The sequence below is a fragment of the Sardina pilchardus genome, chromosome 24, assembly GCF_963854185.1.
Source record: "Sardina pilchardus chromosome 24, fSarPil1.1, whole genome shotgun sequence".
Taxonomy (NCBI): domain Eukaryota; kingdom Metazoa; phylum Chordata; class Actinopteri; order Clupeiformes; family Clupeidae; genus Sardina; species Sardina pilchardus.
Window position 1 is genome coordinate 8,344,851 of NC_085017.1, and position 13,856 is coordinate 8,358,706.

The window sequence follows — 13,856 nt, forward strand, 5'->3', positions numbered from 1 at the left end:
AATGGATCTCGAGATATCAGCAACCACAGAGAATTGAGCAAACAATCTGTCAATCAGGCACCTCAGCTTTGATTGACAATAACTCGAGCCTACAGCAAGCCTCGAAGATGTGACGTAGATATGGTTGAAGCCAAGGAGTAGACGATTTCAGTGATATTTACCGCAAGAACCCTACTAAACATCCCTCAAAAGTCATGCAAGCACTTCCATTGGCTTCCATTGGCTTGAGGGACTCAAAATGACATATATTGGTGTATACTGACAATAAAAATCTTACTACACAAGAACCCCTCTCAGTAGAAGCATAATCTTAGCGCAAAATGAAAGCTAACATTCCAGATATTCTACTTTTATCCACATTTGCATGACACTGACTGACACCATCATGTGTTTCTCTATGGAAAGGCATGTTCATAATCCGGTTTTGAGATCCAAGCAAATTCCTGCATGGTATCCAATTGAAGACTCATATTGCATCCCAATTTGCTTGACAAAGGAACACATGAGTGCACACACAAGTCAATGTGCAAACTCGGGTAAAGTCAGTCATTTTTCATCACTAAATAAAAATGGCATTTATTTCTGTAAGGCATAGATCACATATATCTCTAAATTGCTCTCCCTCCACCATGGTTACACATGAAAGGCATGCTGAGCAGCCAGCTTGCTGTGGTGAGATACATGTCAAAATATATGCTTTTTTATACACTTTTTGTATTTTCATTTTATCATATCGTCATTTGCATTTAAGGCAACAGGCCTCTAGAGATGCGCGGATGGACTATTATTCTTTCCGCAACCGCATCATACAACTGATCATCTGTCCGCCATCCATCCGCACCTACGTTTTTTCAGAACCGAACCCGCCCGCCATCCGCTATTTGTTTAAAGGTCTATGGATGATCCAAGATGCTGCTGCGACGCGAGAAAGCTCTTGTTCTAGAAAGATGCAGCTATTTAGTCTAATTAATGGCTATTACACCTTTATTTTTTATACAAAAAGAAAGAAAGTCCGAATAGAATAACAACAAGCCATTCTCATTAGGCCAATTAACTCTGCACTAGTCACGACTAGGACGAGCCTGTTCTGAAGACTCCTGTTAATTTTGACTGCACGAGTGCACGTCTTTTCCAGGCAGACAGTGCAATCCATATCAGCCGGCCTTACATACAAGAAATAAACTTCTACTTTCTTATTGCACTCTGCAGACCAAAACATAGGCTACCACAGGCAACTTAATTTAAACTTGTTGTTACCTTTGAGTTTGTCACGCACATTCACTGGCGGTGTTGCCATCTCTGATAGTAAACAAAGCAGCATGCACTGCATAGACACAACTAGACACAACAAATTACTGCCTGATGAGATTTTGAAAAGTGTGCACGTTTTTATCGGATGTAAGTAGGCCCTAACAATATTTAACAATGTAGCTTATATTTTTCATTTGATCGGTTCAACCGCCACCCGCCCGAATCTAATTAAAATATTATTTTTTGTAAGGTCATCCGCCCGATCCGCGGTTTAACCACGCAGTCCGCGGCTGTAACCGCTATCCGCGCATCTCTACAGGCCTCAGAAACAGCCTATTCTGAGTGGGACTGAAACTGGCAAAAATGAAGCTGCTGATGATGTGTAATCGGAGAGGAATTTTGTGCAAATAGATTCAGGGATTTGTTCTATGCAACCCAGAAGTATCTTCTAACTTGATGAAAAGTAAGTAAAATATGGGACCTTTAAACACTGACAGCAAGGTTAGGATGAAATAATGGCACATACCCCTATCAGCGCCATTTGTCCCTACAGCATCACAATATTGACGTACCGACCAGTCACAACTTTTTTAGTAGCCTATATTTCCCCCGTTTCCAAAATAAGATACGATTTTGCAAGTATAAATCCAGCGAAATTCAACTTCTGTTGTGTTATATTAGGCACACACGGTTGTCAGGTATCTGAAAAAGTACTTCTGGGATTTCGAAAATCCCTGATAAAAGATGACAGAAGCTGTATTTCGCTGCAAAACTTGCTATAGAGGATCGTTGAAGACCAGTAACCACTCGTAAGTTGCACATTTTAAAAAACGAACGTTTAGAGGCGTTTTAAGGACAGAACAGACCATGCCCGTAGCGAATAATGTTAAAGCCATACAGAGATCATTCTAATGCAGCCAAATTACAGAAACAGGATCAATCGTCGAGATTTCGGTGTCAAACACTCATTTGCATGCTAGGCAATACAGAAAACGGGCTTAAAGTGTAAAATACAGAACTATTCCTTTAAGGTGAGAGACAGACTACAGGTGAATAGGGTAACTTAAATAATAGATATCGTCATGAAACTTCCTCAGTTGATTACTTACAAGTCATGTATTACAAGTTTTTGAAATGTGTATGCGAAATTATGCAAATTAGGCATTCTCTCATTAAATATGCCCAATTTTGCATATATTTTCGGTAGATGGATCAGAACATATGATAAAGCCAGGTGTAAAATTATTCTTTCATTTTGTTAACAAACAAGATTAAAAGAAAACTACAGAGGGTTTAAAGGATTACCTAGGAAATCAAAATATACTGTCCAAGTTTGGTGGAAAGTTTGGTGTACATAGGTGCTACATAGGCGGAGATGTTTCTACTGGAAAATAACCAAATGACCATAAATACAGTAAATCCCATAGCCTTGGTAGATTAGCATTAGCTCATTAGTTTTTGCTGCTCTGCGGCCACAGCATCACTTAAACTAGCAGCCATGTCTTGCTGTTTACGGCATGACAACTGCAGCCTGAAAGCTGTGTGTGTGTGTGTGTGTGTGTGTGTGTTTGAGAAGAACCGCAGGCTAGGGGAGGCATTAGAAGCATGCCATGCACACACACATCTTTCTACAAAACACTGTAATAAGTATCGATACTAATAAAATTAGCTGTTGAGACATTTTTAACTTCAGGGTACTGTGATGCTTTTGTAGTATCAGTGCACTGAGCAACATTACTGCAGATATATATCCTACATTTTGAGTATTTCGGTGGGAATTTTATTTTCGCGTGCGGACATTGTTTTGAGAGGCACACCATATCAGTGAACAAAGAAAATGTGAGGAGGGTCGAGTGGGAGGTACTTGTTGATTTCACATGGAATGACTCAATACCAACTGATGAAGGACAAAGCACGGCATTAAGCTTTTTTTTGTGTGTATTCAAATTTTAGTCAAGTGTAATCAAATATTTAAATCCAACTTACTTTGTTGTTGGCCAAAAGTGGATGTTGTACCAAATCCCCCAGTTCCACCTCCAAACGGAGCACCAAATGACTTGTTAAACATCTTTGAGTAAAGCCAGCAGCATAGGCCTACACCTTTTGGGGAGGAAAAAAAATATTTATTCACACACACACATACACGTAAGCATCCTCTTGCTGTCTATGGAGATTACACTGGTAGGTAAGTGATTTTATTTTGTTGAAACCTAGAAAAGTAGGGATGGAATTGGTATAAATGTCATACTATTGCAGGGCCACGACACAATATTTGCTGTCATCTACCAATCGGTCCCTCCAGGATTTCTCAAGGATTTTTTTTGAGATTGTTGCGACCTAAAATGCCTGATTTTGCGACAACTTTTCTGGTGTTTTTAGCCATTTGTTGCATAAAAAAGAAGCGGAAATTGCAAAAATAGTTGTGATTTTATTTTTTAATTGAGGTCAACTCAAATAAATCCATAAATTATGGCCAGGGTTGGTTTGTGGCGTGAACAGGTGCGTGGCGGGTCACCAATCAGAGAGATTAATTTACAAGCGGTTCGAATCCCATGTGGAGTTATAATAATTACTATTATTCTTACAGATTAATTTTTTGCATTGCACTTTTTGTAAAAAAAAAATCTAAATAAACCAGGGGGGGGGGGGCTTAATTTGGGGCAGGCTTGTATTCAAGGCAGGCCTTTATATCGTTGTTTTATTGTGAGGTTGTGCATTTCGTTTGGAGCATCATGTCGTACGTTTAATACATTCATATATTTCATAATTCATATTACCTGTAAGCCATTCATATCTTTGTAACAATTTATATTCTGTGACCTGCATAATTACTAATAGCCAACTAAGTATCTAGTAGCCCAATTTATCTACCGGTAGTAGCCCAAGTTTCATATTGATTTTCAAACTATTAGGCTACACTGCTTTAATGTCATTGCATCGGTGGTATGTAAGTCTAACTTTTTGCATAGTGCACTACAATATGTGGATGCAATTCCAGAGGTTTTCTAAAAAATAGCTTGAATGAACTCATTCTTGGATGACAGAAGAGGTAAATGTCTTGCAATGATATATTAATGTCTAAGATTCTAGGATTCTCATTCAGGCGTAACAATTCAGTCAGGTCTGCTGGATCTCAACCTTGAACATCTACCAATCACTAATCACCACACAATAACAATATGGCATGTTTCTGATAGGCCTATTTGAAAGAGCAAGCATATTAGGAGACAGGTTTTAATTTTTAATAGCTAAAAGTAGTCAAAGCTCACGTTGAAGCAAAAGTATAATTATAGCAAGCAAGTTGCACTACTTTTTGCATTGGTTTTATAAAAGATATAAAAGACCTCACTTAGTTAGAATCATGAGTAGCTCTTCTTTGTAAACGGCATCATTTTCTGGGGCCATGCAAAGCTTTGTTACTACTAGTGTGGAATTATTCTACAATATTCACTTATCCAGACAGTAGAATATTATACCATCCTAAATCAATCTACTGCAGTAATTCCTTGCTCATCCAGTAGAAAATGCTGTGCACCTGATTATGAGTGGAAAAAAAAACAGGAATGTCTCAGGAAAAACATTTTTCAATAAACCCCTTGGTCAGAGCTAAACATGGCGAAGCAGCATTTGGATGCTATGCAGCTCCTCCCTGAACCAACTTTCAGATGATGTAAAATGTATCCTGCTCCTAATCTAGTTAAATGCATTTTCAGATGCACTCTTAAATTATACATTTAATCACAATTGATGATGCATTTGTCTTATATCTGCATTGTATTTGTTTGCTTGTTTGCTTATTTAATGAATTCATTAATTGATTAAAGCAAGTTTAAATTATATATTATATAATGTTTTAGATAGGCTACTTGTTCTGTCCCACATGCTTTTATTTATCATGGTCTGCTACTGTCCAGCAAAATTCCATTCTCCCCCCCTCACTGACAATTGTTGTAGCCTACTTATGTAGCCCAGCTTATCTCAGGGAGGTCAACTCAAAACAAATACAAGGCCTAAAATACTTTCGGTCAGTCTTCTTGACACATGCACTCCTCCGGTCTGCAAATTCTCTAAAACCACTAGATGCGGATTGGCCATATGGCGATGGGCTACTGACGTCAGTAGTTTGTATCCAAGAGCGGGAAGGGGGAGTTATTTGGCACGTTTACAATGTTAAAACCAAAATCACCGTTTTAAAACAGAAAACATTGCTTCCGTATTTGCCCTGGGAAAACCTCCGTTATCTATTCATGTCATTTTTCTCACTTTAGTCGTCTGTGTTAAGTATTGTCCGGCAAGTGTCATTCATTGGACCTCAAGGAGCCTCGAGGACTGGATACGTAGGCTACCTTAATAATGTCTTTCTCACATTAACCTTAATGTTATCTGCTATACTGTTTTACTCTGGCGTTAATCGGTAACGTTAACCTAATAACCTCGGGGATTTTATCCTAAATTTAGCTGTTTAAGTTAATAATACGGTTCGTCTGACTCATGACAATCATGATCGACTGATTAGCCAAACTTAACCTAACACTCATTACTGACTTACACCTTTGAAATGTAACGTTATGGCCCATTCCCAGCAAATTAACGTTGACGTTATGATCAACTTGTTGGTTGCGCGTTGTCTCCTGTCCTTGCAGCTTCACAGAGTAATGTTAACATTTCAATCCGCGCCCCAATGTTAGCTAATCATCAGAGCACACCAACGTTAGCATTCATTTTCATATTTAATCTTAAACGATGGCAAAGACAGGAGTTGGTAACCAAGTTAGTTAATATCACGTATTTTCATTGAGGGAGAAACAGCAACCGTTACCTTAACATTAACGTTAGCTTGCGTTAGTGAAACGAAACTCTATTGCTATAATAGCTAAGCTAGGTCAGAAGATATGACAGAAATTATTGTAACGTTAGCTTTATAGGTTCTTACGTTCACGTTAGTTAACAGTATATAAAGTTAGTTAGCCATCTTACAAGATAAGCATGTTAACGTTTGCACAACACTGACTGTTGACGTTACTTTCTGTACACATGTGGTTACTAAGTTAACGTCTAACGCTAAGTAACGTTATCATTAGGTGGGCAGATGTTATCAGTAATGTAACGTTAATGTGTTGAGTTAACGCTATGTTTTCGTAACATTTTTATGCAGCCAAGTTAAGAAACAATTTGGTGTCAGAATACGCCATCGGCGTAATCTCATTAGCGATATTATTATGTAGACCATCCTTGAAGTACAGGATTGAAGCAGTGGCAAATAACTTGTTAACTAACGTTAGCTTCTTGGGGCTAACATTACGAACAACGAAACAACAGTTCGATTAATAACGCGATTGGACAAGGAACTTACCCTTGGTAAGTGAGTAGAAAGAATCTCCGTGCGCGTCTTTTCTTGTATAGTATCACCAATTATAGGAGGAAAATAGGTATTTCTCTCGAGTAAAAAATAAATTACGGCCTTCTGCGGATATAGCACTACGAAAGTACGACAATACTGAGACCGGGCTTTCGCATGATGAGTTTCAATGCGCATGCTTCACAGTGACAACTGGAAGTTCTTCTGCTTCATCTTTTTTAATGGCGGTTGGCAAACAAACTTAACGGCACATTACCGCCTCCGACTGGGCTGGAGTGTGAATCAGGAGATTTTGGAACTAGCTGACTTTTTTTTTTTAAATCACAAATAAATAAATACATACATAGGCCTACATAAATAAATAGTAATAATAATGATAATAATAATAACAACGTAATTTTGGCTAATTCTGTGTCTTTCAGAAACGTAATAATTAGCCTAAGTGATAAATGTTGGATGTTTCCCTAATAAACCTTGCAATGTGAAATTATTCTGTCTGACCATATTGAGTGATATGACTGAAAGAAATCAGCTTTTTCAGTCACTCAAAATGGTCAAACAGAATAATAGAATCTAGGCTAGTTTGTGCAATGAAATAAAATGTGCTCTACAGTTTCCAAGTGGCTGATGATATTTCCCCGTTGGATGTTTCTATATTATACACAAATAAAATAGTCCTGTGTCCTATTCTTAATCTTAATCTTGTGATAGCCTAATACTTTCCTCTCTCCGACTCCTGCACTCTGTCCTCCCAATCTCTCTGCTGCATGTTATATAAATGTCTCCCTTTATCATGATCCTAACACTCTTGCCATGCTGATTTTGCATAACATTTAATGAATACCTTTGATTCAGACTTACTGTAGGGAACTTGTAATATTTTATTGTTTAGTGTTTGTTTTGCAAGCTTATCAACCTCCTCCTTCCCTTCACTCCAACGTGTGCAGGTACCCAAAGATCCTTAGCATGTAAATGATACAAAACCATATACAGTCATGGTTGAAATTGTTGGCACCCCATGCTAAAGTTGACTAAAAAGAGGAATATAAAATCATCTTTTGGAAATTGATTTTAATGGCTTAAGTAATAAAATTAGGAAAAATCCAACCTTTAAGGACACACCAATTTTCTTTGTGAATGAATAATGTATCATAAATAAATAAATGTTCTTCCCAAAATACTGGGGTCAAAAATATTGGCACCCCTATGTAACCCTATGGGAATTTAACACATAGGGTTAGGCAGTTTTTTATTTTTACTGTAAAGGCCACTTATTTCATGGATCCAGGATACTATGCATCCTGATAAAGTTCCCTTGGTCTTTAGAACTAAAATTGACCCACATCATCACACACCCTTCACCATACCTAGAGATAGGCATGGTGTTTTGTTCAGTTTTGTTCAGTTAGCCTATTAGCTTGTTTGATTTGGATTGAGTTCAATGAGCATCAAACAGCCCCCCCCCCCCCCCCCCCCCCCCTTGCGATTCGGGTTCTAGGAAGTGGCTTCTCATGAAGTATCTTGCTCCGCCATTAATGATTTTTGTTTTTAAGAGTGCTATAACAAGACAACAAGTGTGTGTAACAAGATTACCGACCAAACTGGAGAGTTTTGATTGTGCATTTACACTTGGTCTGGTGGGCTACAGAGGGCTTTGTGTGTGTGTGTGTGTGTGTGTGTGTGTGTGTGTGTGTGTGTTAGTGTATATGTGTACATGTGTGTGTGTGTGTGTGTGTGTGTGTGTGTGTGTGTGTGTGTGTGTGTGTGTGTGTGTGTGTGTGTGTGTGCGTGTATGTGTGTACTGTAGTGTGTCTGTGTGTGTGCGTGCGTGCGTGTACTGTAGTGTGTCTGTGTGTGTGGTGTGTGTGTGTGAGAGAGAGAGAGAGAGAGAGAGAGAGAGATGCAGACGTCCATGTCTATTTCCACCCTGTGCTCACTGTGACGGCTGAATCAAATGTGATGTTAATCAAAACCATGAATGATGCATTAGCTTCCCTTCTGATCCCAGACAACAGCTGACTCCAACACGGATCTGGCCCAGTACCGGCCCGGGCGTGTGGCTGATCAGGGCAGAGCCCTGGTCATCCTAATGTTGCGGTGATCATTATGCAGAACTATCGGACCTCTGAACGCTTTTGAAGGCCTGGTCATTTTAATGGAACGCTCTGCAGCATTCTGAGAAGCTGTATGATAACACGACACGAGTACTCATAAATAATCATAATGAATGTGAAATAAAATAAACATGTTTTTATTATTAAAACAGGTACAAATAATAAACATGCTTTTATTATTAAAACAGGTACAAAGTGTTGTTGGAAGGTTTGTTATTACATAGGCCTATCTGAATTGATCTGAATGTAGAGAGTTCATTTTTACGATGCGCTGAAGATTATTCCAGGAAGTAAGGGCATTATAGCAAAAGGCTGACTTTCCCAGCTCAGCATGGATATGAGGAACCTTGAACATCAAACGCTTGTTTATCTGGAACATTTCAGTGACCTGCCAGAACACCTGCCTGTGAAACAAGATTCAGCAGAAGTGTCAGTTTGCCAGATCATGTATATCCTTTCTGCGATAAGGCTTTTTTTGTCTGTTATGCTCACATGGCTGAATAGGGTGCATGTATACCTGTACAGGGAAAAAAAACAGGTACTGTATCTCACACATTATTCACAGGAGGAGAAGGCATGTGCAGGACTCAGTATTTGGGTTCTCTAAAAAGTACCCAAACACACAACAGACCAGTAATCAATGGGGCTGTTCATACATGAACAACACTGAGGCCACGTTTATATGGAGCAGGGTACGGTAGGGTATCAGAAATAATCATTTTCAGTGATAAAACCTCAATTTTCGTGTCAATGAAAGACCAAACCGCATGAACATTTTTGTGTTTTTCCTATGTGTAAACGAGGTATGAATAAACATTACAGACGAATGCAGGATTGTTTAAAAAAAAAAAAAAAAAAAACACTACTACTACTTCTACGACTACTATCTACTAATCAAGTATTGTCCGCTTACCATTATCGGAAAGAAAAAAGTCCCGACATGGCGAATAGGACCCAGATACGAAGAGGAGTTCAGAAGCACAAAACCTGTTGCCGTTGACGGTCATTATATCTTTGCAGTGGTCATTATACAGTAAAATCGGACCTCCGAACATTTTGATGGTTTATTCATTTGAATGGAGCTTTCAGCAGCATTCTGAAGAGCCGCATGATCAAATAAGAATAATTTTGATAATAATAATATTACGGAAATTCAATGATACATGTATCCCCACACTCTAGCGACTCCCTGTCTGCCCAGTCCACTGGTGCTGGTCAGGAGGTGCCAGAGTGTCCAGATCCTGGTCAGGGGGAAACAGGCTGAGCTGCGATGACCCATGATGACCCTCCAGAGGACAAATGCCACTGAACATGACTAGCAGCATAATGCATGATGACCATCCTCAACACGTCAACATGTCCAATCAACTTGTCCAATCTAAATCAAAAAAGGGATTTTTCTATTTGTTGCTTCCTCATGCTTTTCCTTGATGCGGTGCAGACTAGCAGTCTAGTGAAGCTGCTTTCCATTGTATATAAGGGGCATGAGAACTCTGAGTGTGGAGAGCAATCTGAGCTGAGCATGATGATGCAGAGTGTCCTGTCTGTGCTGCTGCTGCTGCTGCTGCCCTGCTCTCTATGTGGAGCAGAGATTCCAGTCCGGGACCCAGAGACCAGCGCCCTCCAGCAGACCAGCGATGGGGACGAGCCGAGCCAGAGGGACAGACGAGAGGTGGCCGACATCAACTGCTGGAAAGTGGCGCTGGAGCTGCAGGAGCTGCGGGACACTGTGTCCACTCTCAAGGGTCAGCTGGAGGAGCAGAGGAGGACAGGTAGCCTAGCTCATGTACTGCGTATTAGGATATGAATGCACAGTGCATTTGTAAAATCTGTTAACATAAAGATCACAACAATAATAATGGAAAAATGTATTGGTAATTTCAATCAAACTGAAGTTTGTGTTCTAGTTAAAGCAGCACAATGCAAAATGTTTACCTTAATGTAACAGCACATTAACACAGGTGCAATTCGGCAGACAGCAACTCAGAGACATCTCACGACAATTGCAAAACATTACCTAGTCAGATATGGCTCTTTGGAGACTTCCTTATACATATAAATGTAAATATTCAGCAACTCTATAGAGTCGCCAAAATACCTGAAACTGCATCGGATACCTTTAAGTAAAAACAAATCTAATCATAACAACCCAACGTTTGAACAAACCCAAAAGTTTGATTGATATATTACTTGAAATGTGCAATATTAAATATTTAAGGAAATTCTTAAAAACACTACTAATACTACACATCTACTGTATTTTGACCTCTGACTATCTGAACTGTAGCAAAGAGACACAGACATAAATAAATCCTGTCCTTTGTGTTTCAGATCAAGTAGCGTTTGGGGCATCACTAGGAATTCATGGGAATCTGGGTCCATACAACACTGAAATTACTCTGGCTTACAAGAATGTCTTCGCCAATGCTGGAAATGCATACAATCCAGGAACTGGTATGTCTGGCAAACTGTTGCTATTGTTGAGATTACCAACGAAGGTGAGCTTGAACTGTATTTTGTCTTATGCATTGTGTTTTTGTGTTGGTGATAGGTATCTTCATTGCACCAGTGAAAGGAGTCTACTACTTCAGCTTTTCTGGTCATAATCATAACTCCAGGCCCATGGGTCTCAGATTGTACAAGAACAGCCAGTCGATGGTTATTGTGTACAATCATGCTTTCAATCACCATCGCTATGAGACGGCAACCAATGGGATGACCCTAGAGCTAGAGAAGGGGGATCAGGTGTACGTGCGTCTCTACGTCCACACCTGGGTGTTTGATAATGGAAATATTCACAGCACTTTCATCGGCCATTTGCTGTTTACAGTGTAGTGACGTGTGATGTTCTCTTTTCTGTTGATGTTTTCTGGTCCGCTTCTGATTCAGCTGGTCCTATTGAATCCATCAATCAATCAATAAATGAATATCAAGAGGAATATATATTTTTCTTGGGCGTGTTAAAAAAAATGAAAAATGAATACATATTCTATCTACAGTACTGTTGATTAAAAACTACATATAGCATCTTTCTGACATCGTTATTGAAAGTAACCAAACATTCATTTATCAATAAATTGCATCTTTTCACATCACGTGCCTCATTGCTTTGATTCAATCCTTCTCATTTCCTCATGAAACACAATCGCAAATGAATAAGACTGGGATGATTTGGGCTGCACAATAATATACTATGTAGACTAATTACATTGCATGTAAATGCAATGTACTGTTAAACAATATTAGGTGCACTACCGCCACCTGCTGAAATGGAGTGCGGGTCTTAGTGATCTCCCTACTTACATATATTTAGGGCCCTTCTCATTCGTCTTTTTGTCGATCCTCCCTCCTCCGGTCCTAGCCTCTCGTAATTCATTTTGTGAAGTAAATGAGGAAGGAATACCTTGTCCATACACAAAGGATTGTGGGTGTTTTCTGAACGTATATGGATCCAACAATGCATCCTTAAGAATTCTCAGAAATTCTCAGAATGAAGGACTCAGTACTTGATGTACGGGATAATGGACGACACGCCGTGCGGTTATTCAAAGTTAATGCACGTTCTAGACGGTGATACGGCCCGACGCGAAGCGGAGGGACGTTCCGTCTAGAAAAGTGCATTAACTTTGAATAACCGCACGGCGTGAAGTCCATTATCCCGCTTATTCCACTGTTGCCACTTGGGTTGTGTTCGTTTACGGTGCTAATTTAAATGTTTTAATCGCTAGAGTATTGTTTGTAGAACTACTTTTCCCAGACACATTTCAGCTAATTTCTCAAACTGTGGTTACTAGTTCTAAATGGATAGTTGCTATGGCCAAAAGCCAGTCGTTAGTTCTAATCTCCCGTTGTCAAGCTGACATATCCCAAGATTCTGATGAACGTTAACTTTGAAAGATTGCTATTTTTCTTAGCCTACTGCTACCTAACTAGCTAAATGACACCTCTGTCATATGCTAAACGTTACTATGATCTGAACGTCTGTATTTTGCAGTTTGTATGTAACGTGACAGTGCATTTAAACTTCACAACAAGTTTGGCGAATTAATATTCAAGTGTAATACGGCCAACAAATTGGAACTACTTCATAGCCGTGCGTATATGTAAGGGATAACGGCCGACGAGGTGACCGGTTCGATGGAAATAATGGCTAGGTGGAGGTCTAGAACTCCGGCGACGTGCGAAGCACGGAGACGGAGTTACCTCCGCCGTGCCATTATTTCCATCGAACCGGTCGACCTCGAAGGCCGTTATCCCGCTTATCTCCCGTTTGTATTCATAACCTGTATATTTAGAACATAGTTTTATTCCACCGTTGCGTCCGTTAACATCGCTAAAACTGTCTTGACTGTGGGACTACTTTCCGCCACATATCAACTTTCTACTTGCAGGACAAAACTGCCGTTACTAGTTCTAAATGGATGGTTGCTATGGCCAAAAGCCAGTCGTTAGTTCTAAATGGCTGGTTGCTACGGCCAAAAGCCAGTCGTTAGTTCTATCTCTGCCGTTGTCAAGCGGGCATTTCCCAGGATTCTGATTAACTTTAACTTTGAAAGATCGCTACTTTTATAGCCTACATGGCATCCAACTAGCTACAATCCACCTCCGTCATATGCTACAATGTTACTATGGTTCTGCACGTCTGTATTTCAGCTTGGATGCAACGTGACAGTTCATTTAAACTTCGCAACGAGTTTGGCGAATTAATATTCAAGTGTGATACGGGAACTACTTCGAAGGTAGCAGGTTATACGAAGTTAATGGCCACCCCATTAGCCAATCAGAGAAGAGAATTCCATTGTTGAGGGAGATAAAGAATTTTAAAGCATCCTGGTCATTGGAACAATGCACTAGTGTGGGCATAGATATATAAAGCTTTATATATCTATGAGTGTGGGTACCTGATCTACAGATCTGCATGGCACGTCATAAACACATTCTGATTGGTATCAGCTGTTACACTTCGAGAATTTAATTGGTCAGAATGTTGTTTGTTGTTCGATATCGATTTCTGTTGAAGGACCCAACATACAAACTCCTCACACTTGGCCTGCATCACACCCTCTGTGACTGGCTCAGACTTTTTGACTGGCCGGCCTCAGTCTGTCAGGGTTGGCAATAAGACCTGAGCC

At 39.7% G+C, this 13,856-nt stretch overlaps 2 protein-coding genes across 3 annotated transcripts in view; one reads left to right on the top strand and one right to left on the bottom strand.

Annotated features, from left to right (window-relative positions):
- nup98 (nucleoporin 98 and 96 precursor) overlaps nucleotides 1-6,773 on the bottom strand; it is a 57,286-nt gene extending 50,513 nt beyond the window's left edge. For both annotated transcript variants that reach the window (XM_062528857.1, XM_062528856.1), the window contains exons 1-2: nucleotides 6,605-6,773; nucleotides 3,238-3,351 (exon numbers count right to left, since the gene is read on the bottom strand). In XM_062528857.1, coding sequence (XP_062384841.1) covers nucleotides 3,238-3,319 — 82 coding nt within the window. In that variant the 5' untranslated portion in view covers nucleotides 3,320-3,351; nucleotides 6,605-6,773. The remainder of the gene's footprint in view (nucleotides 1-3,237; nucleotides 3,352-6,604) is intronic.
- Nucleotides 6,774-10,215: 3,442 nt separating this feature from the next.
- LOC134072805 (complement C1q subcomponent subunit B-like) lies at nucleotides 10,216-11,819 on the top strand. The gene is made up of 3 exons (XM_062529661.1): nucleotides 10,216-10,496; nucleotides 11,056-11,178; nucleotides 11,276-11,819. Exons 1-3 carry the CDS (start codon nucleotides 10,247-10,249, stop codon nucleotides 11,557-11,559), a joined length of 657 nt encoding a protein of 218 aa, XP_062385645.1. The 5' UTR covers nucleotides 10,216-10,246; the 3' UTR covers nucleotides 11,560-11,819.
- Nucleotides 11,820-13,856: the final 2,037 nt, after the last annotated feature.